The 23,206-nt window shown below is 43.9% G+C and overlaps 2 protein-coding genes across 2 annotated transcripts; one reads left to right on the top strand and one right to left on the bottom strand.

Moving 5' to 3' along the window:
- The first annotated feature begins 1,727 nt into the window (after positions 1-1,727).
- Positions 1,728-14,813, top strand: LOC142575635 (mitochondrial fission process protein 1). Its single transcript, XM_075685154.1, has 4 exons — positions 1,728-1,800; positions 1,930-2,125; positions 2,856-2,983; positions 11,614-14,813. The coding sequence occupies exons 2-4, from the start codon at positions 2,014-2,016 to the stop codon at positions 11,914-11,916; spliced, it is 543 nt and encodes a 180-aa protein (XP_075541269.1). The 5' UTR covers positions 1,728-1,800; positions 1,930-2,013; the 3' UTR covers positions 11,917-14,813.
- A 2,118-nt stretch (positions 14,814-16,931) lies between these two features.
- LOC142575633 (tubulin alpha-1C chain) lies at positions 16,932-22,438 on the bottom strand. The gene is made up of 5 exons (XM_075685149.1): positions 22,330-22,438; positions 20,592-20,855; positions 18,886-19,162; positions 17,805-18,332; positions 16,932-17,297 (listed from the first exon to the last, which is right to left on the bottom strand). Exons 2-5 carry the CDS (start codon positions 20,840-20,842, stop codon positions 16,998-17,000), a joined length of 1,356 nt encoding a protein of 451 aa, XP_075541264.1. The 5' UTR covers positions 20,843-20,855; positions 22,330-22,438; the 3' UTR covers positions 16,932-16,997.
- Between the last annotated feature and the right edge of the window lie 768 nt (positions 22,439-23,206).

Below are 23,206 nucleotides of genomic sequence, written 5' to 3'. Positions count from 1 at the left end.
CGTTAATTAATCGCACACATTCTTCTTTTTTTTATATATACCGTTGGTCTCGTCCCTACCAGCAAAATTTGCTAGAACCAAGCATGGTAAATCATCATTGGCCAAGCTGTCCATCATTGGAAAGTTATTGGAGGCCAAGCAAGGTCTGTGCGTGGCTGGAGTGACAAGCCTACCATTGGCCAAGCAATGGAAGGCCATGCATGGCCAACGATTGGAAACACCTCTTGCCATAGCTGGCACTGCAGTGGAACACCATGCAACAGCCAAGCATATTCTTGCTATGGAAGCCAAGCATTTTGGCCAATGCAATTTCGATCCCCAATTTTTTAGTTTTTTATCTTGGCTACATATAAATGCCCTGCTACTTTTTTGTAGATTTTTATCTGTACTACACCAAACATGTCACAACACAAACATTTTCGGTGTTTCATTTTTATTTTGCACTGAAGAATACAGTAGCATAAGATGGAACATGTCTAAACACAAAGAAAGCATAGAATACACAACTACAATCATTATGGCTGCATTTCTCTTCCCCTTTACTGTTATGGTTTTTTCCTGTGTTTCCACATATCCATTGCCTTCGTTTATCCATGTACCAAGGTATTTATATTCTGTTACCCGAGGTAGGGTGGCTAGAATTCTAGCCACCCTACCCGAGGTATTTCTTGGCCCTGTATCTCCACTGTCTGTTCACTGTTTTCATTGAATACCATAACACCGGATTTTCTAACACTAAATTTCAAACCTAAATTGTTGCCTTCCTGTCCACAGATATTAGCCAGACGTTGCAAATCACTTTGCTTGTTATATAATTAGCTAGCAACACAATGTCGTCTGCATAAAATAAATCTGGGAGTTGCTGCTCTCTAATTACTGTACCCGCCTGTTTGTATGAGAGATTAAACCCGATATTACTTCCTTCTAGCGCCCTCTCCATCCTCACCATGTACATCATAAACAGCAGCGGGGATAAAGGTCACCCCTGCCTCAGTCCCTTGTTGATATGAACATTCTCCTCGCTCCTCATCCCTTCCCATTCAACGCAAACGGTATTTTCTAGGTAAATCTCTCTCAAAAGCTGTAGACAACCGTTACCTAAGCCTTCCCCTTCCAGAATATCCCACAACATGTTGCGGTCTACGTTGTCGTAGGCTCTTGTAATGTCTAAAAAGGCCACATACAACGGTCTGCTTTCTGCTTTTGATATTTCAATACACTGAGTAAGAGTAAGTAAGTTATCATCCAAACGCCTATTCTGAAGCCACTCTGACGCTTTCCCAAAATGCCACTATTATCTGCCCATGCTTGAAGCTTTAATTTGATTGCCTGCATTGCTAGCCTGTATATTACCGATGTAATGGTCAATGGTCTATACGAATGAATTCTGTCTTTCTCCTCCTTCCTTTTGTAAATTAAATTCATTCTGCTTTGTCGCCAACTGTCTGGTATTCGTCTATCTTTTGAAGTTTTTTTCCACTGCTTTCACCAGAGCTTCCTTACTTTTTGGTCCTAGTTCATTTATCAGCCTAACGGGAACCTCGTCTAGCCCTGCGGCTGTACGCTTAGGAATTTTCTCTTCCGCTTTCTTCCAGTTTAAATTTGTCAGCACCTCTTACTCCCTCTGTGTTAGTGTTGCCATCTGTCAGTCAGCTTCGTAACCCTCCCAAGTCCTTTTCACGATACACAGCCTCCAAGATTTAAGACAATCTGGTTCCGAGACTTGCTTCGTGCACTAGTGGACGCAGCAAGGCGCTAACAAAGTCACAGGCGCTGAATGGGCTATTCGAGTCATCTCAGGTCAGCAACAACCGCGACTGAAAAAAAAAAATGTAAATAATGTAGCAGGTATTCTCAGTTATAGTGTATATATTAAGAAGACATTGTGGCACCTTGGCAACGCGTCCTTGACTTGTCTTTTTGACGCAGCGCGTGACGCAAGCACGCGAAACTGAGGAACACCTGGAACACTCGGGAGAAAAGCCGCACGCGCTCTTGGTGCAGACGCCCGGAATGGCTGCGAAAGGTTCAAATGACGCGAAGACAAACTCTGAAATGGCGTACTCCCAGGAATCGACGGTACCAGCGACCGACATATTCAGAGATACGCCTGTTCGCTTGCTAGGTATGCCCCCCCCCCCTTTTTTTTGTCTTTTGAACAAACGTTGCGATTATTATTGCAAAGGCATGAAGGCATGCGTAGCCGCATGCCCGTCACGTGCGGGAATATTAACGAGCGTATCCGACGAGGAAACTCTCTCGTAACCTATAATAGCGATGGGAATACAAGTGAACAAAGGGGACGTCGCCGTTAAAGACTTCCGGAAGGTTACGCGTAATGAAATGTGGCCTGTTGAAAGTGGAACTGCTTTCTTTATTAGCGCCTTCGTGTCTCCTATGAATAATGTAGGTGCGTTATCGCCATACTTTTCCGTGTAAAGCTCAATTACCCGTGTTCCGTTTGCACACTACTTCAATGATGAGCCGCAGGAAACGTCGTTTTTAACGAGGCTGTGTGTGAAAACGGTGCAACGGTTGAGCCGGTTGATTGTCAAATTTCTAGGTTTATGCAGCGATCTTTTTTATTACTTGGTGACTCCAGATATATTTACATAACCGCACTCACGCGTGAAAATTTCGCGATAATTCTAAATTCAAAGCGACCAGATGAACATATTTTCACTGTGTGTATGCAGATCCGTACAGCTCATAATGTCCCGTTTATATCCAGTGCATCGAAACCTTGCGATGCCTTGTTATTGCAGAAGCAGGCCTACGTTTCCCTTCTATCACGTGCATTGGCATATATGTGTGGCATATATTAGCCTATATGTCACATTTCTTTCTCTTTTCAGGCTATACAAATGAAGTAGGAGAAGCTTTCCGGGCCCTAGTTCACGTCAATGTCGTCCGCCTGTCCTATGCAGCAGCAAGTGCCTATGTCGTGGCTGACACCACGGACAAGGTTCTTAAGGCTGACAAGGTATGTATGAGCGTCACTAACCTATTACGAAGTTCTCAGTTTTCGTCATGTAACGCATTGTAGTGCAAATAGGGAAACAAGACAGTATCACAGAAAAGAAACACACCTGATGAACAGTATAATCAAACAAGGGAACTTGTCTAGCCCACTCTGCCCTAACAAGTCCCCTTGCCAAAACGTTTGCTGCAGTGACATACATTGTATGATTACTGTTCACCACTAATAGTGCATATGCAATCACTCAGCATAAAAATTTGCAATTTCTTGACAAAAGTATCTCACGCACAATCATGTGCAACCATTGTTACTCATTTGTACTTTGTGACTTTCTTTTCGGCACTTGTAGCAAGCACTCTTGTTCCTTCACTATAATACTTGCTTACGTTTCATGAGGCAGGCAAGAATAACCGTAGTGTTGGACAACATCCATAAGTTTATTGCTCGATGACCTCATTTAAGCAATGAGTTTTCTGCCCAAGCCGTCTTGCTTGATGGCAAAGTTCACGTAAGGAGAGAGAAAGAGAAGGAAAGGAAGGAAGGTTAAACCAAGTTGCACCTTGTTTGCTATCCTGTAGTGGAGGAGAAGGAAGTAAGACAAAAAGGTAAGGTATAAGGACTGATGCACATATGCACATACAATAGTGTTAACTGTGCATTCAAGCTTTCTCAGGGTCCCGTCGTTTTTGAAAAAGTACAGCAGTGCTCTGGTGTCTTCCTGCGTGGATGATGATAAAGTTCACGGTCCCAATATCTTTTTCTTCTGTGAATGCCCTGTTGTCAAGTTGGCTTAAAGTGGCAGGCAAAGTCTGTCTTCCATCATCAAAAGAAGCGCAGTAGATGCGGATACATGCAATAGTCTCTGCAATCACAAAAGTTGCAAGAGGCTATGTCTATCATGCTAATGCAAAAGCAGTAGGCGCTTGTAACAACAGCGCCCATCCAGAAACGACACAGTACAATTGCGTTACATCAAGATAGATAGTTGAAGGCACAATGAAAGGTCAAGGAAGTGCAGTCACGTGGTGGCACAATCCAAAAGAGAAAATGGTGATACAAAAACCCAGGAAGTTGAACAAAGTAGTATCTGGTTGGAGGTTAGAAGAATGCCTTTCTGAACCACACGGTAAAAAAACATAGGTGAGAGAAAGAGGCAGAGGAAAGGAAGACAATAGAGACCTGCATGCATGATGAACCAGATTAGAATAAAAAATTTTAATGACGTCCAATTAACTTCTCCAAGCACAGGGGCATGCTGAAGGCTTTGCCGTGTTCGGAGATGCCTGGTCAGATCGGCATTTAAGTGTCATCATTTCTGCATGGTGGTCGGGTAGATAGAAAAAGGAGAAGGGGTGTGTTTTAATGATTGACGACTTTCAGCTTCAGCCACAGTGGGAAAATTTTGAGGCATAGTTGTGGAAAGCCAGTTCTGGTGTGTTGGCCACTGATCCTTGACCGACTGCCCAATTTTCTAGGGAAAGGTATCTCCATCCCTTGCAGTCTAAACAAAAATCTACTTGACAATGAGGTTGCAGTGTGTGCATACCAGAGGCCATGCTCTTTACTTGTCACTTTCAATGGCATCACTTTCATTTAGCACTGACCCCTACACCAGCTGATGTGAAAGTAATTAAAGAAATTCCATGAATATCATTGATTCAGGAGGTAATGTTGCAACATGTGGGTTTAGCCTGGCATTCAAGCAGGCTTGTATGTAATGAGTTTTATGTAATTAAATACTTTAATCGATTACATTTTTTGCTCGATAACACTAACTGTAATTCAGTTACTTTTTCAGTAACCATTTATATGTAACCAGCCATTTTGATATTCCATTCACCAGATGTAGGGCGACAAATTTTAAGAACCAATGCTGTTATGACTCCAGAGTCATGGAGCAATAGTAGTACCACTTAAAGGGACACTAAAGGCAAATACTAAGTCGACATGGGCTGTTTAAATACCATTCCAGAAACCTCGAAAGGCTTGTTTCGTGCCAAGAAAATACCTAGTTTGCGACAAAATTGCATCTGAAGGGTCTGAATATCTTTATCGCAATTCAAATCACTCGCAACCCAACTGGGGGAGTGGTGACGTCACATACGCCATCACCCCCTTTTGCTGCCATCTTACAATACAAGGATGTTTTGTGCAACGAGTGATTGAGTACTAGTGACAGAATTTAACTGAGGAGTGCTTTCGTCATCCAGCAAGTACTTGAATGCCCCGGGGGAGTCTCTAATAATGTCCTGCACTTACCTCAATTTCTAGACACTTAAGGCTCTGTTCGTGATAATATTGATGCCTTAGATATTCTCAAGGACTAATCTATCACTTTAGCTGGACTTAATATTTACCTGTAGTGTCCCTTTAAATGGCAGATGCCAGGAAATTACTTATGGAAGATTTCTTATTCAGCTTTTTGCTGAAAGTTGCATGCAACTACAATCATTTCACAACCAGAATCTTGTGTACAAAGTGTTCATATGTCGAAACACCGGCAGTGACTTATCCAGAAATTTTTATTTGGGGGGGGGGGGGGGTAGCGTGCATGTGCCCAGTGTACCCCACAGGCTACACCACTGAACACCGTCCTCAAGTTATTAGTGTTTAGAAAGTTTTAAGTGTCACTTCTGATATCCTCACACGAAATAAAGAAAAGGTGACCGTCAAAAACTCTGAAAAGCGATTGCTAGTGAAGATAAATAATGTGTGAATGGCTGCAGTGAATGCACTGAAAGAGCCAGGCTAGATCATTCAATTTATTGAATTTATGCAATCTTAGTAAAGTCTATGAGGAATGGAATGTACAAGTAATCGGTTGCGCTTTAGCAATTCCTCCATTACTCTCGTGGGGTATTAATTGGTCAATGCAGTTAATTACATTATGGATGAAGTAGTTGTCATTTTAATTGTTTACCTTTTTTTCTACTGCATGTACAAGTGGGCTGTCAAACAATTGATTGATCATTCAATTAACAAAATCAATCAGTATGCTGAAAGCAGCACAAGTTTCAGGCGTATATCTGCAACTCCTGTGACCAATGACATTCTTAGGTTTCTATCTGCCATACTGTTATACTCATAGATACTGCTACCAGCATGTAGCAACAACTTTATCGTTGACACAGCCGTTATGGATTGGATTGTTGGTGACTTTTCATTGTGCTTGGGTAACAACGTAAATGCAGAACACAGTATTCAACACAGGGAAGTGCTGTCATCTTCAAATGCTTTGTCCTGTAATAAGACTGAAAGGCGGGCTAGTTGATATGACTTCATTGTGGAAAGTTTTGCACACACTGAATGAAGACAACAAGAAAAGGACGTAAGGACCAGCGCAGTTTTCTTTTTCTTTTCCATCACATGATCACCAAGCATGCGCTACAGAGCATCCGTTCCACATGATAACAACACTCATAAAATGCATCATAATTGACACACTATCATCTAATATTGAGCACGTTAATTTCACTATCATAAATGCAACAGACGGATGGCTAACACATGCTCCCTGTAGTTTAGGTATGTTCGAAGATTCTACAATTTACTGTTATTGTTTTCTCCTGCTACAAAAGCAGGAGAAACCAACGACCTTGTGTAGGGCTGATGGCTCACTATTTGTACTCAAAGGAATTGTGGGTACTAAAATCAGACAAAGAAGGCTTTCTCGTGGTGTTGCCAGATAAGGTGTACTGTGATAAAGCTTGGGACGTGACGCACAAGTGTTTTAAAGAAGTAAATGGTAAGCCACAGGATACGAAGAAACAAGCAGTAGCATTGCTAGAAAAATATGGACTAGAGAAACTGGTTTCGCTAGTGAAAAAAAGAAAAGGGCCACACACCGACAGTTTTCTTCCCGGCAAAAACACCATAACGCATTTACTCGAATCTAACGCACATTCTTTCCCGATAAAACGGGCCCAAATATTGCGTGCGCGTTAGAATCGAGTGCGACCCTAAATCTGGGTTACCATATGGCCATCGGCATTTCAAAATGGCCACCTTGTACACTCTTCGGGCCTAGCTGCCGTAGCTTCCTCCATGTGCTGTATGTAGTATGTGTGCTTAAATACTGTAGCTTAGGTTAGTCCATCGTCCATCTTCCCGTTTTCTGCGCTTGCTCTGTCAGCATGGAAGTGCCGATTGCGAAGACACGCCGAGCGTTCATCACAATGCCGAAATTAAAAGGAAAGTGATCACGTGTGCAGGGATGGGCACCGAGACGATGCGTTCTTGGAGGGGGAATAATGATGCGAGACAGAAGCCATCTTTAAATAATGCACGCAGGTTTGTGCGCCCTCCAAGAGAACAACGGCGTATTGGTGAAAAAACAGATGAAGACATAATGCCAGGTGCATTCACCGTATACACTCACATCGTATATGGCTGTTGTCGGGGGATACCAGAAGAAGAAGAGGTGAAGTGCCACTCGAGAGAAAAAAGAGAAGAAGGCATTCTTGATCTCCTGTTTGGAACGCTGCAGTCATCTTTTCATTTACGTGCCTGGGCACAAGTTGGCCCACGATAAATGGTCGTCTTCGAACTTCTTGAACTGTTCATTACAATAAGTAGACAAAGGAGTCTATCGGTTGGGACAGCAGTTTACCAAATGGATTAGTAAGCCCTTCTAATGGACAAACACAGGTACTATGACATTCAGTTTGAGTTTCAACACACGAGCCGAAGCCGGAGCAGCACTCTCGAGAAATAAATGGAGCGTTTCACCATTCCAGCAATACGCATACCCCTCGCTATCACTCCATCATGAAAAAAAAAAAAAGATAGAGGAAAGAAAATGAGAATAGTTACAAAGCTAAGGCAGCAGTGTGCCATGATGACGCATGTTGCGCTAACGTGCTAAGCATATCCACGCTGCTTGGCGGGCCAATGTATTATTGCTCCACAAAGAAAGTAGATGACGAAAAGCACAATCCATGATCTTTTAAATCCATGAGGTTCATGAAGGAGCCATTTTCAATCTATGAGAGAACCATGATGTGTTCTGGAAAAGTATGGCTGTATAATTTTAGAATAAGGGTGTTTGTGTAACGAAACTTTCAAATCGTATACAAATACATTAGAAAAATTACCTTCAAATATTAAATAGAATATCGATTTCAAGTGGAATGAATATTTGACAATTTCTTTACTCTCGAATCGAATAGCAAACACTATTCAATTTGTATTTGAATATTTGCACAGCCCTACTTCAGTGATTTATTTGTGACAACCTGTGGGTGGCAGAATTGAATTTTATTGACATAAAACAATTCACAAAAATGGAATTGCAGTAATGCATCTGAATCCATATCCTGATGTTAGTTGGGATTAATTCAAGCATAATTATGAAAAAGAGCATGTCACATAGCAAAACAATAATGATACATACAAAAATATTTTTGTTAACATTATAACACGATTATTAATTTAACATTTAACGATTATTAATTCTAACACGGTTATTACGCTGCAATACTATTTCAAATGTTTCCTGCATTTATACAGGTAAGTTTCATAACATTTGTACACATACTGTTACATATGTACAGAGCATAATGTACAACACAATTATACATGGTAGTCAATTCAAAATGGTTACTCGTTTTGAAAAAAAATGGCTTTCAGCAGTTAATATATCAAGCAGCTATATATTACTTATGAAATGTCTTTTCAATGCTAAGTTCAATGCCAACAAGATATTCTTACTCTGTTTTAGTTCTAGTGGAAGGTTATTTCATTCGGTGACTCCATTAGCTGCAAGTTTTCTGTTATCGTAGATATTTTTTTTTTCTGAGTGAGGTAATTGCCTTTTTCTTTGTTACGGCTTTCGTAGCGAGAACATAAAAAATGTGATGAGCAGACTGCATTGTTGGTGCTTATACTAGAATGGACAATTAGTGCAGTTTTATAATCAGAGTGGTGAACGGCATGATATTTAGGCTTCGGAAGAGTGGTCAATATAGTCTGAATTTGTCATAAAGTGTGTTGTTCTTTTCTGAAGTATTGCAACTCGTTCTAGATATGTGCGGTATGTGTGATCACAGGCAGTAATTTAAGTGGTTATGAAATATAATGAAATAAATTATTCATGATGTTGGTATGTAAAATATGTTTCGGCATTTGTACAAGAGAAAACAAGCCTTACTAAGTTTCTTGCAGACTTTGCCGATATGAGGTTTCCAGTTAAAAAGATTCATCGGGTATAACGCCTAGGTACTTTATTGAATTCCCTCATTCTAGCGCCAAATTGCTTAGCGTAAGTGCACATGAGTGTTCCTCCAGAATTTTGCACAGTGAATAAAAAATGATGTACTTGGTTTTCTCTGTATTTAGCATTAGTTTGTTTGAAGAGAACTGCCTTGTGCATATCATCAGGCTCCAAGTTCACACGAATAAAGGTATGGACCGGAGAGTCGTGGGCACAAATGAGAGCTGTATCGTCAGCATACATAAATATTGAAAAGTTTTTACCAAGCTAGGAAGGTTGTTAATGTATAGTGTGAAAAATATTGGGGTCCTAGAGCTGAGCCTTGGGGTATACCTATAGTTGCTTCAAGAAACTTGGACCAGGGACGCTATAACGTAAAACTATTCCAAACTTTTCTATTCCGTTTGCAATCAGCCCACTGTGATTGGTCAAAAACTTTTTGGACACCCCCCCCCCTCTTCACCTGTCTGTCACACGGCGTCACGAAAACCATGATAGCTCCCCATAGGATATGATGTGTACACACTGATTATGCATAATTTGACCGAACAAAACAAAGATCGTTATTTCTGATTCGACGCCTTTTTGCCATTAGCCCTCGGTTATTAGTGAAAAGTTTTCGGGCTGCACCCACTTCACCTGCCTCTCACGCTACGTCACAAAACCGCAAAAACTTACCACGTAAATGTGACGCCTACGCGTTAAACATGCATTAATGTGCCGAGCAAAACTGAATTTTCTTCTGAATAGCTGCAGGCTGCCCCGTTCCGAAAAGAATAAAAGATGGCTGCCGCCGATCGCTTCGGCACTGGCTACTCGCCCCTGCCGGAGAACATGGGTTTACTTGCGTGTAATGAAACTTTTTGCATGGCCGTGTAACGTTTTCAAGAACTTTCAGCACGTTTACGACCTCGTTCTGCCAACTCTTCTGTACTCAGGATCCGTTTTAGCGTCATTCTTAAGCTTCCGTTGCATGCCGCCGCGATTGTCGACGAGCCACCGAAAGCATATTAAAAGAAAGCAGACCAATCGCAGACGCCGGCACCACCCTCTTCATCCGCTTATCGATATTCAGTGCAGTGGCTCGGCCCCATCGAATCCCTCTCCACTTGAGCATGCTCCTCGCCTCTTGTGAGCCAACTAGATAAGACAAGCAGCTCAGTGCAGGCAATGTTATTCGTTTTTCAAGGAAACAAAAGTGACCTCCTATGAACGGGGAGAGCATTTGATTGGTTTGTTCATACAACCCTGCGGGTAACCGCCAGATGCTTGCGTCGACGGTTACACAAATTTGACGTCAGGAGATTGGAATAAAAACATATTGGAATAGTTTTACGTTATTCAGCCCCAGGTATCAGCCATTTGCACTGTCTGTTTATGATTTTCTAGGTAATTTTTAAAGAATTCTAGGCACATTCCACGAAAACCATAGCATTCTAGTTTGTTTAGTAATATGCTGTGGTTGACAGTATCAAAGGCTTTTTTTTATCTAAAGAAATATGCCTACAACTCTTCCATCATTATTTAAGTGGAAGTTAATAAGTTAAGGGCAAGACGACCGTGTCAGTTGTCCTACCGTTTCTAAACCCATGCTGACAGGGTGTAAGAATACTTTGGTGTTCTAGGAAAGACATAATTCGTTTGACTGTTAGTTTTTCAAATAGAATATTTATAGTACTTATGATGGCGATAGGATGGTAGTTTTCTTGGATGTTTTTGTCACCAGCCTTGTGAATAGAGATTATCTCTGAGAACTTAAAAAGGTCTGGATATGTAGATCTATAAAATATGTATTTTTTTCTAAAGTCACACAAACGATATTGATGCATTCTTTGAGCGCCAAAGAAGGTATGTTGTCACAAAAAACTGGAAGCTTGACTGGCATAAGGCCATTTATATATGGTTACAATTCCAATAGCTGTTGGTAGATTTAAATTTATTAGGATTGCGAGGAGGGTATGCAGAGTCTACTGTTCGTTGACAGCCATAGCCATTAGCCGAGAACCTGATATGCAAAAGTGGGTATTAAAACATCAAAACGAGGGTGTTTAATTATACTCCGAGAGCCTCGAAGTCTGGCATGGTGTAAAAGTTTGCAGGGGTTTTAAGAACAGAATTTATAATACGCCATGTTACTTGTGAATTACCGAAATTTTCAGTTGTCAAGTTTGTGTAGTATTCTTTTTTTTCTTACTCAAATGAGCGCGCTGTTACTTTATTACAAGCCAATCTGAATCGGCTTGTAAGAAGTGGATAAGAATCCTCCAGCAAGCCAAAATTGTTGACGTAGACTTGGAAAAAGAAATTTGAGTTTCGATGTGTGCCGTTATTGGCAGAGTGCATGTAGTCCCAAATGGTTTAATCCCTGCACGAAAGAGCTCTGCGATTTCTTCATTCTGACAGATGCACAATTCTCTTCCAGGTCAAATGCCCGGACGCAAAATCCCATCAGAAGAAGCTGCTCAACACGGCCGTCGACACATTGGTCTGGCAGGCCCTGGCCTCGGTCATCATACCTGGCTTCACAATCAACAGGGTGTGCGCGCTGTCACTCTTTCTGCTCAAGCGATACTCGAGCCTGTCGCTCAATGCCTGCAAGTGGACCACAACTGGTGTGGGTCTGGGCTGCATACCATTCATCGTGTCACCCATAGACCACGGTGTTCATGTGCTTATGAACAAGACGCTTCGTCAGTGGGTGCTCACAAAGGAGTCCTCCGATTGACCATTCTTGCAGCTAGCGTCGAGCAATACTTCTGAATAGTTCAAAGATCTGTTTGATATGTTTATAGAATGGAATACCAGGGATGGAAGCGGCCAAGGGAATTTTTGAGCAGCTCTGTGAGGAGCAAATTTGGCACATTGGAGCAGGTTTGGAGCAGGAATTGTTCTTTTTGGAGCATACTAGGTAAGGCTAAACATGAGTGAAATACAGACAAATCAAGAAAAGATGTTCATTATTTGACTTTGCTGAACACTATTAGGTTACGGCAAATTAGTTGAAAGTGGAAAAGTGAAATGTCATACACCCGACAGAAAAAAAAAAATTTGTTCCTCGGAAACCATTATTAAGGTGCACACCGGACATGCCAACGAAATGTGTCCAAAAAAAATGTAACCAAAGGATTTACACAAACAGCACCCATTGTATGTTGATAGGTTCTTGTTACTGCTATTCAAGAGCTTTTTTTTTTCATTGTGCACAAGCAACTATTATTTAAGTTTAATTATCTAACATTAATTATCTCACTTATTGAATAAGGATATTGGATAATGCAAATCCTAGGTTGCTTTAAATCTAGTTATTGCTCATGTTTCAACATACTCTACACCTTTTTCGTTGACACCTTGTCGATCGGGTAAGTTTATGAATTTAGCTCATTAGACTTACTCATGCACAATGAGAAGGAAATGTGGATTGTGACAGCCATGAACAACACCCATCAACAACAGTGAACGCCGTTCATGTAATGTACTTAGTTATCTTTTAAATTCTTGGTGACATTCACTTGGCATAGCAGAGCACCAAATAATAAATGCGAAGTTCCTTGTTGGTCACCGCATGTTTGCCAGTTTTCCACATAACTTGGAAAGAAGAAAGAAGAGAAAAACTTGGAGATTTATGAAAATAATAAAGGGGGAAAAGTGTTCAGTGGCTTTCCGATCAGTGCCACAGACCAATATTTTACATGAGCTCGATTATTAGAGCTGCCCCATAAGTTCAATGTAAAGTGTCAACCAATATTTCAAATGCCAAACAATGGTTTCCTAAAATTTTCGGACTCAATCTCCACAAGTCTCATCGTGAGCATCGTAGCCGCGAACGAAATTTCTGTCATTCACATATTCTCTGACGCTTTACAAACACTATTCAGACGCTACAGTAGACTAAAAACGAAACTTTACATCCTCGGTTTGTGTCTTGCAGCCACAAAAGTCTGATTTTGTGCCGTGTGGTTGTGCAGAATACCGAGTACCCAGAATGCAAAGTAGAGTGATGCTTGCAGTTGCTAGTGGATGTTTATGGTCGAGTTTTAATGTGCACTTGCGAAATATATATTAATGTTACATGCACGGTGTTCACCGTTAATCAACGTAGATTTACCAATAGGGCGTCCAAGCGAGCCTTAAAATGTGTAACAACAGACCGTACAAATTATTCAGTCAGCTGAGAGCACGACTTTCTTTCCCGACTGCCCCATAAAAAAAGAGCGTCAGTTTGTTCCTCATATTACGCAAGCGCATGAGAGATACATAACACATTCGTAGTGCATTGTATAGCACGAAGTATTTTCCTTTTCCTGCGACCAACTTGCGCCACGGCACCACCAAGCATACCCACACTCCAATGACACCAACGCTGAAACGGATTGATTTAGCTTTGCTTCTAGGGCTAAATGCCAGCCAACACATGGCTGTGTGGTTGCCACAGAACACGAACGTCCCGCAAAACTTAGCATTTCATCCGAAGTTAGTGTTTTGGCGCAAGTTGACGGCAGCTCGGTGGTTTGGCACAAGATGGCGCAATTGGTGCAGCACTCCCATCCCTGGAGCATGTGCAGATTCTAAGCAATAGTTTTTCTTGGACCGAAGCCCTTTTACTGCCAGAAGTAGCCTGCCACGCAAATTGTGTTTCACTTTTTGATGCTGTTGGCAAGGCTGTTTGCCCAACACGCACCTTTACGAACTTTCAGTATTTACAAAGTTTCTAGTGCATATGCAAACATGGGTAAGCAAACATCTGGATTTTTAGAATGCTTTGGGTCGGCATTTTTCATCTTTTACTTGTCGGCAAGTTCACTAGATGTCCGCACGTAGCAGCAAACAGAAGGTAAACAGCTACCCACATAGAAAGTTGGGGCAACCTGCAGTCACCAGTCTTTCCGCACATTGACTCAACACCAGTGGTGCCAGGCGAGAAGTAATGTTCCCCAAATGATGTTGTAAAGCTCGCATTTTTCTTCATTTCGTCATCCACTTGAAGATCCACTTGAAGGCCAAATGCGATGAAATTTTTAGCAGTGTAAACGTCATCGTTTGTAATAGACAGAAAGCAGCTCCTGCGCAAAATTTTACACCCGAGATACTAGTGGACTAGATGTTATTTTGATATCAAAAGTGAAATAAATGCCGCCGTTGCCAGAAATGGCCCAATACACAGAATGTTGAGAACCGTTGCACGTGCACGCAGTTCTGGGAACAAAGTCTATATGCAAACTCGTTTCAGCAACTGCGTGTGAGCACCCCCCCCCCCTTTTTTCCCTTGGTTGTGTTTGCTGCATATGGATTGCACCAAATCCCAGGAATTTGTTTCCAAAGGAGTCTCAGTTGGGTACAACTGCATACCATAAAGTGCCTGCCAAGATGTTAGGTAAAGGCCATCAATTTTAAAATTTAGCCAGTTCCCAGCCCTGCAGCTTTCCAAACAGTGCTTCCCTTGTATATATAGTTCATTTATAAAAAATTTACAACGAAATTTCTCTACAGCTGCCCTTTAACCCAAGTGCTGCAGCGAGGTACATTTTTAGTTGTGGTTTTTATTCTAGTTCTATGAGACATGGAACTCACTTGCAGTGTGCCAAGTATTTGCTAGAGCTAATAAAATTATTATTAATGTCCACAGTTATGAAATGTCAAATTGATGTACACTGACAGCATTTCCAGATCTGTGTCAAGCTTGATATCTTCAACACGTGCACAACATGGTCGGCCGTATGCTTCAACACGTCCAGTACCAAGCCACGCACAAATCTCTCAAAAGTGATCGCTCGAAAATACTGGCCCTTGATTCCAGCGATTTCTCTGCAGCTGAACTTGCTACTGCAACGGCAGCAGGCTTTCGCAGCGAGCACCAACCATCTTCTCGGGAACTTCTTTACAACGCTTGCATCCTCATCCACTACGGTATGGCCTCCGATAGGTTGGCACACTCACAAGTACACAGACTCGCCACTTCATAGACACGAATGTTATTGAGGTGACCAAGGGTGCAAGTGGACAAATGAACAGAAATTATTTCTAGCGAGTACCAGTGGATGATAGTACAAGCAGGAGTTAAACAGCAATAAATGCCAGTTAATGAGCAAACGTCAATGACGAACGGGTATGAACATGAGTGACTGATCACAAGTGTGGGCGCACGCAAGTTTGTATGCAAGCGAGTGCTGGTGCGAATGGAAGACTACAAACGCCTGGGTAGGAATGCAAGCAAGTGCACGTTAATACGAGTACATAGCCTACGAAAATATTGGCAAGTACGAGCGAGAGTCCCGACCTATGACTTGAACAGACATCATCAGCCTTAGTCTATTGCAAGTCGCGACACTAGTACATGGCCGAAATTTTTTTTAATCCCTCCCCATCAGTCATGGCATACACATTTGTACAGAAGACTTTTTTCCCCGACTGTTCTATCCAGTTGTAGCTAGGGAAAAAAATTGTCCAACAGCTGTAGGTACCATTCCATGCTTTCATTCTCTACTAAAATTTACCCCTACCGAAATTCTTGGTCGAACCATGAATGCATTTATTAAGAGGAAGCTTTAGCTTGGGGCCCGTCTGAACACATGGGTATGGAGAAACCATTTTTCTTGGCAACCACTGCATTGATTTTTGATAAGGTTACATTCAAAAGACTAGGAATGTAATTTCCTTGTTTAAGCCATTCAATAAAAATTATTGAAAATGGCAAGATTTAAATGGAAAAAAAATCTAAAAAGTGTACAATTAACTTGGCAACAAGAACAATATTGGAATCCTATGAACTGCATTTCATAATGCACCGAAAGCAGACAAAATTCCAACTGATCCATCATACACTGCTGTGAATTTTATTACTAATTTGTGAATAGAACTTTTGCAAAGCCCTTGTACACATGTGTAAACCCACACAAACTAACTTATCCAAAAGTCATCTTTGTATGCTAGAATGGATGCCATTTACATGTGTTTATGGTGGAGTTGGGGGACCTCTGTACCTTTTAGATTTCTTTCCAACTTACAAAAGTTTCGGCCAACTTCCTCAACCAACTTAAGCCCTAAATAGACAAGCTTCCAATTGTCACCACGATCACATTTTCTCCCTTTCAAATGCAACAAATTTCATGAAAATTGATCTAGGGGTTTCCTCAGAAAAGGATTTTTTTTTGTCTTGCATGCATTGCATAAGTAGCATTGGAGAGCTTCCTTCAGTACTCGCCATTAGCCTAAGCAAGAAAAGCACAACCGAGATGCGGTAAAAATTTTAGCCTGGGAACAAAAGCGTACATGCAATTCCTGACCATTTGTACTACACTGCATCTGCCTCGACTGTTGGAAAAACAAATATTCCGAATCTTTCCATGCTGGCCGAGCTGCCAGGTTTGCAAACACCAGACTTTTGCCAAAGTTTCGTTGTCTTCAACTCAGGCCTCTCACCAGAACATTCTGCTTTTGCAAGCAACTGAAAACACAAGTGTCAAATTATTCAAGCCAGGGATGGGCCCAATACACATGCAAGTTAGCCCAATGAAGGAAAGCACAATTATGTCCACATTCTAGATGTAGGTGTAACGATTGCCATGTCCACCGAAAGCTGAATATGTATAGAATGCATATCTTATGGCTTCACAAACACTGAAGCACAGGCTTTGCTGGCTTCAAGCCAGCAAGATTGTATTCATTTTTCCATGTAAGCTAAACACACAATCCTGCGAAGTGTTGCAGCTGTTAGCCTGCCAGAAATGCAAGAAGATGAACAGATTCAGGCAATGAAGACTGCTCTTTTATTCCATGCCCCGAGCAGGAGGGCAAGAAGACCTTCCCTCTTCAGAACTCCTCGCCACCATCGTCCTCTGCACCCTCGGCAGAGTCAATGCCGACCTCCTCGTAGTCCTTCTCCAAGGCGGCCAAGTCCTCCCTGGCCTCCGAGAACTCTCCTTCCTCCATGCCTTCACCGACGTACCAGTGAACAAATGCCCGCTTGGCATACATGAGGTCAAACTTGTGGTCAAGGCGTGCCCAGGCCTCTGCAATGGCCGTTGTGTTGGACAGCATGCACACGGCACGCTGGACTTTGGCAAGGTCTCCACCGGGGACAACAGTTGGGGGCTGGTAGTTGATGCCAACCTGGAACGAAAACAGCAAGTCTTGAGACTCTAGAAGAGGAGATTTTATTCATAGGAAATACGTCAACCTCTGCTAGCGCACTCGTCTGCTACTATGCACTGGTGAAGAGGGAAGGTGACGTACGGGGATGGAGTAGAGCTTATGTGCATGAGACAGTGGCCCTACTGGAGCCGCTTGTTTAGTTTGTTTTCCATATTTAAGCATCAGTGTTGATCAAGCCATAAGCCAAGAATAGCAGCCTCCAGACAGTAGTTTCTTGCCAACACTGGCTAGGGCAACACAAATGGCTTGTAATGTTGCTAAGGCAGCAGAAGACTAAACTATGCACTGTACTGCAATATTGGAGGCAAGCTCTCCATAAAGGCAGTTTTCTGTGCACCAGTGGTCCTGTAACACATATTGGACAGCCAGCAGAAAGGCCCTTTATGGAAAGCATTCCAAACTACACCAGCTGTAATGCAAGACATGAAACTGGCAATGTCAGCCTGCAGGAAGCAGTCACTGTACCTTAAATCCTGTGGGGCACCAGTCCACAAACTGGATTGTGCGCTTGGTCTTGATGGCTGCAATAGCTGCATTGACATCTTTGGGCACAACATCTCCACGGTACAGGAGGCAGCAGGCCATGTACTTTCCATGGCGGGGGTCACATTTGACCATCTGGTTGGCAGGCTCAAAGCAGGCATTCGTGATCTCGGCCACAGTGAGCTGCTCGTGGTAAGCCTTCTCAGCAGAGATGACAGGAGCGTATGTGACAAGAGGGAAGTGGATACGGGGGTAGGGCACCAGGTTGGTCTGGAACTCGGTCAGGTCGACGTTCAGGGCACCATCAAACCGCAGGGAGGCAGTGATTGAGGAGACGATCTGGCCAATGAGCCTGTTCAGGTTGGTGTAGGTGGGCCTTTCAATGTCAAGGTTGCGCCGGCAGATGTCATAAATGGCCTCGTTATCGACCATGAAAGCACAGTCTGAATGCTCAAGGGTGGTGTGCGTGGTGAGAATGGAGTTGTAGGGTTCCACGACTGCTGTAGAGACCTGCAACAGGAAAGGGAGGCCAGAATGAGGGCACTGTGGTAGCACGATTCATCTATTGGTAACACGTCAGCAGCAAACACCCTCACTGGAAGGCAACAGAAGCAAGTGTACTTGTAACCAGGCCAAGTCTACGATGTGCAAGCCTGCCAGAGAATGCAAAGCACCCTGAAGCATTCCTACAAAGCATCAAACTAGTTTACATGCACAACATGTGGCGTGAAAGTCTGTCCCCTGCATGGTCTCTCCCCAGTGTCACTGTCCAATGGACTACACGAAGAACAGGAATATGCAGGAGTTGAGCCCACACCAGCCAGGCTGGGGACAAAACTATTTTCAGACACACTGGCGTGGACAACTGCCATGAAAGCAGCTCCCGAGCCAACAGGATTAGCCAGCAGCCGAGCGAAGAGCCGGGCCGCCTACACCTCCCTAGTGTCTTGACAGGCTAACTATGAAGCTGCTCACATACACCGAGGCTTGGAAGTTAAAGGTGTGAAAGCAACATGTACCACATCTTTGCGCAGCGAGTAGGAAGGCTGGGAGGAGTATGCACCTGTGGGGCTGGGTAGATGGCGAACTCGAGCTTGGACTTCTTGCCATAGTCAACCGAGAGGCGCTCCATGAGGAGAGAGGTGAAGCCCGAGCCAGTGCCACCTCCAAAGCTGTGGAAGATGAGGAAACCCTGCAGGCCCGTGCACTGGTCTGCCAGCTTCCTGATCCGGTCCAGCACCAGATCCACAATCTCCTTGCCGATCGTGTAGTGGCCGCGAGCATAGTTGTTTGCCGCATCCTCCTTGCCGGTGATCAGCTGCTCTGGGTGGAACAGCTGCCTGCAGACAGCACAAGAGCCAGGTATTAACAGCGCAAAATCGCAAGCAACATTTAACCAAGGTAATGCAATGAATGCTTAGAAACTGGGCGTTACTTTTGTGTGCCCGAGCACCTTGCTAAACAGGAAAAGGTACATTGGTAGTTCGGCGATTAACAGGTGCATGCCCTACATCCCGGTGCATACGAATTTTAGATTTATACAGAATGTATCAAAAAATGAGCACGACGTTACTGAAGGGAATGGCTAGTCTGCCAGCAGAGTTATGCTTTTGAAGTTGACCCGCCATTGTAATTGGCAGATGATTGCAATCTGCCGACAGCCCGTAAAAGCATGTAAAAATAACAGGCAACCTGCTGGCACACTCTTGCAAAACATTGGTTTAGATATTCTGCCACTCAGCAAACTATTTTCATCAAGGGAACACAAGGGATGGAATGGAGGGGCTGTTAATTTAACATGTTCAGTTGACCAACACTATGTGACAGCACCAGCGAAGTTGCACTTTGCCCTTTTTGCTGGCAACTGTTTGGATAACACAGACGTCTTCCAACAGTTTAAGTCAAAGAATAACGTGTTAATTTGGAGAAGTTCAGTTTACTGATGAAGTGTGCCTTGTCACATCTAGTGTCAATCGCGATTCAGTAGATTGCAATCTACACGTACTCAAGCACTGATCAATTGCCCGACGAGGAATTAGGCGAGGAGACGAAGATGCTCGTGTTCCGCTGGCGCCTCCAAATGTGAAGCTCTGCATCGTGCTTTTAGAGTTACCACAAGGTGTATTCTCCTGGCCACAGTGCTGTCTGGTGGCCACTATTTACAACTTGATACTGTAGTGATGTTACCAAAAAGGCACCTTGTTGTGCGAAGGCAGGTGATGTGTCAATGCAGTGCACCCGCTGGCGTTCATTGTACTGGCAAATAATCTCTAGAGAAATTCCGGTGTCATAAGGTAGCATTCACCCACTCGCAAGATCTCCAAAAATTCCTGCAGATACAATACACCACTCGTTTTCTCTCTTCCTTTGCAATTTTACAGCTGCAGTGTTCTGCAGCTGTACCAGGACATTCCTCCATCCAGCTGCGCAAACGGCTCACCAACAGCGAAGGGTTAGGTTTATAAATTTTGGTAACAGCATTTCTCGTTTCATGGCGGTCGTGATGTTCGCGTTCCTCCGGACCCGAGCTCATTTTATCCGTGGTTTACACCACCATATTACAATTTTAAAGAATATTATTCGCACCCAATTTGACGGGCCATGCGTCACGCCTACCACGCCAATGACTGTCGCACGTGCGGAAAAAAAAAATGACGCAGTTGCCAGGCGACAGCCAATCGACCAGATTCGGATGCCGGCAGACTAGCCACTCCCATCATCAAACCCAGCGACTGCGGAAGTCGGGATCGCAGGAAACTGAACGCTCACCTGTAGGTTCCAGTGCGCACCTCGTCCACGACGGTCGGCTCCAGGTCCACGTAGACGGCGCGGGGCACGTGCTTGCCGGCGCCCGTCTCGCTGAAGAAGGTGTTGAAGGAGTCGTCGCCTCCGCCGATGGTCTTGTCGCTCGGCATCTGACCGTCCGGCTGGATGCCGTGCTCCAAGCAGTACAACTCCCAACACGCATTGCCGATTTGTACGCCGGCCTGGCCGACGTGCACAGAGATGCATTCACGCATTGTCACCGGTTAGCTGCACGAGAGAAAAGGAGGGAAAAAAAAAGCACGTTACAGAGGGCACAGGCGAACGTAACGTACCGATGCAAGAGTTAAAATATTTTCACGGTTTGGGCTTTTCTGAACATCTACGGGGTAATAACTATAATTCGTCATCGGGGCAGTAAGGTGCAGTATTCGACGATCAACTTGCTGCGCACAGAACCAAACATGTCGCAAGTGGAAATTGTACGTGCGACCACCCACAATCAGCGCACGATATGCTTACCACCGATATCGCCTCGATTAACGGACTATTAAATCGGCTACGGACTGCCCGTTCGTCGAGACGCGTTAAGAAAAAAAAAAAAACGTGCTATCGAAACAAGCATGCGTAAAAGCGGTAACATCTGTCCCCCGCATGGTCTTTCCCCAGTGCCATAGTCCGAAGGACGGCACGAAGATCAGGAATATGCGGGAGCACCGCCCTCGCCCGGCACGCCGGGGGACGGCAGTTAGTATGCGACACCGTGGCTGTGGACTGACTGCCAGCGCAGAGCAGCTCCGGGGGCCACGCCCGAGAGCGGGAGCGGAGCGCCACGCGAGGCAGCGACTCCCCTCGACCGCACCTCAATGTCGATTTTTTTCACTTATTGCAGCAACTACGAAAAGAAAAAAAAAGTATCAAGCGACCGTGGTCCTAAGGAGCCTATCAAAACCACCAGACAGCGCAACTCAAATTGCTGCTTTGTACTCCAATGTTGCGCGCATTTTAATTTTCGAACGGCTGCAATGCTGCTCGTAAAGAACGCTACGTGGACGCGTTACAGGCGTCACGCAGCGAATACAAAAAAAAAAAAAGACCTCGCCCTAAAAACGGTTCGGCGCACGCCCCCAAAGCCGGTTTCGGTAACGGAAGACTCATCCCCCTACGGCCCGAGTTAACAGGCGCAACGAACGGCCAGGCACGCCTGCTGACCGTTGGACCGCGACGCCGCCATGATGAATTTGAAATTCGAAAAAACCGGGCGGGCAATTTGCTTACGCCAGGTGCAGAGAAACAAATTGGAGGAGGCCAGCACCTTTGAAGGCAGCTGCACGAAGTTTATGGAACGCCACTAACCGCGTTTGTAGCGAAAATCGATTCGTCTTAGACAGCACTGCTGAACGGCTAATGAAGCCGACGCGGCTAGACGGTTAGGCCTACGAGCAGACGGGCGCCGGCTGCTACACAAGTACGAGTATCTGCTCCGTTCTTGCCAGCGATCTACTCAATGGATAGAACCACAGCTCGAATTCCCAAAGCCACGTAGTACACGGTAACCATGAATTAGCGTAAAAGTTCACAACGTTGGCGACCATGCCGGCGCTAGGCCTACACAGCGACAGCGGCAACCGTAAGCAAAGAATTCAGTGCATCCACCTGAACTAGGAGCAGGACAAAGAACGATCAGCAAACCAATATGCGCGTGCACGGGCGCCGAGAAGCGACAAATCATTGAAATACTTACTGAGGACGTAGGGCCCAAAAAACGTTTACTCCGACGTCGACAAGGAACGTCCGTAAACCAATGGGTCTGAGCAAAAAGTGCGTCAACGCGCCTTATATAGGAATGGGCACTTTGTTGCGCATGCGCAGTAGGTTTTTACAGTTCAACTTTAAACATAGTAAAATATACTTGTTATTATTAGTAGTATTTTATTTTTACAACTGTGAAACTAATTGTTTGCACAAATCTACGCTTGTTTCTATCAAACTTTGTATTTTTATCTTGATAATAGTGGGCACTATTTCTTGTAGCGCACTCTGTGTGGACCGTGCTCATATGTCACAAATCATGTTGTTCCGCGGAATGAAAGATACAAAAAAAAAAACGTGGGATGGTGGCACACCGGACAACGCCCAATATTACACATCTTGTCTATGACGAACTGCGGGCTTCTTTGCAACGCAATAGCCTTACTGGCCTTAACACTCTGTTTCTAACAAGCTTTGTATTTCTTATCTTGATAATAATGTGCACTACTTGTTGTAACGCGCTCTGTATGGAACGCGTTTACACGTCATACATTATGTTGTTCCGCGGCAAATTGGCGCGTCTATGAATGAGAACAAAATACAAAGAAACCTGTGGGATGGTGGCACGCCGGCCAACGCCCAATATTATACATTTCGTGTGTGACGAACTGCGGGCTTGGGCGCAACATAATATAATAGCCTTACTGGTGGTTTTAACACTCTCTAGTCGTGCTCATCAGTAAAGAATACCGGCTTCGCTGATTTTTCTCGGCACTTAATCGACATCGGGAATGACAATGGGTGTTTCGATTACCGCATTTCAATCAGCTACGTGTACTTGCAGTCCCTTACGTGAGGTTTACAAGTGT

The sequence above is a fragment of the Dermacentor variabilis genome, chromosome 3 (assembly GCF_050947875.1).
Source record: "Dermacentor variabilis isolate Ectoservices chromosome 3, ASM5094787v1, whole genome shotgun sequence".
Classification (NCBI taxonomy): domain Eukaryota; kingdom Metazoa; phylum Arthropoda; class Arachnida; order Ixodida; family Ixodidae; genus Dermacentor; species Dermacentor variabilis.
This window is presented reverse-complemented; position numbering and strand designations above follow the sequence as displayed.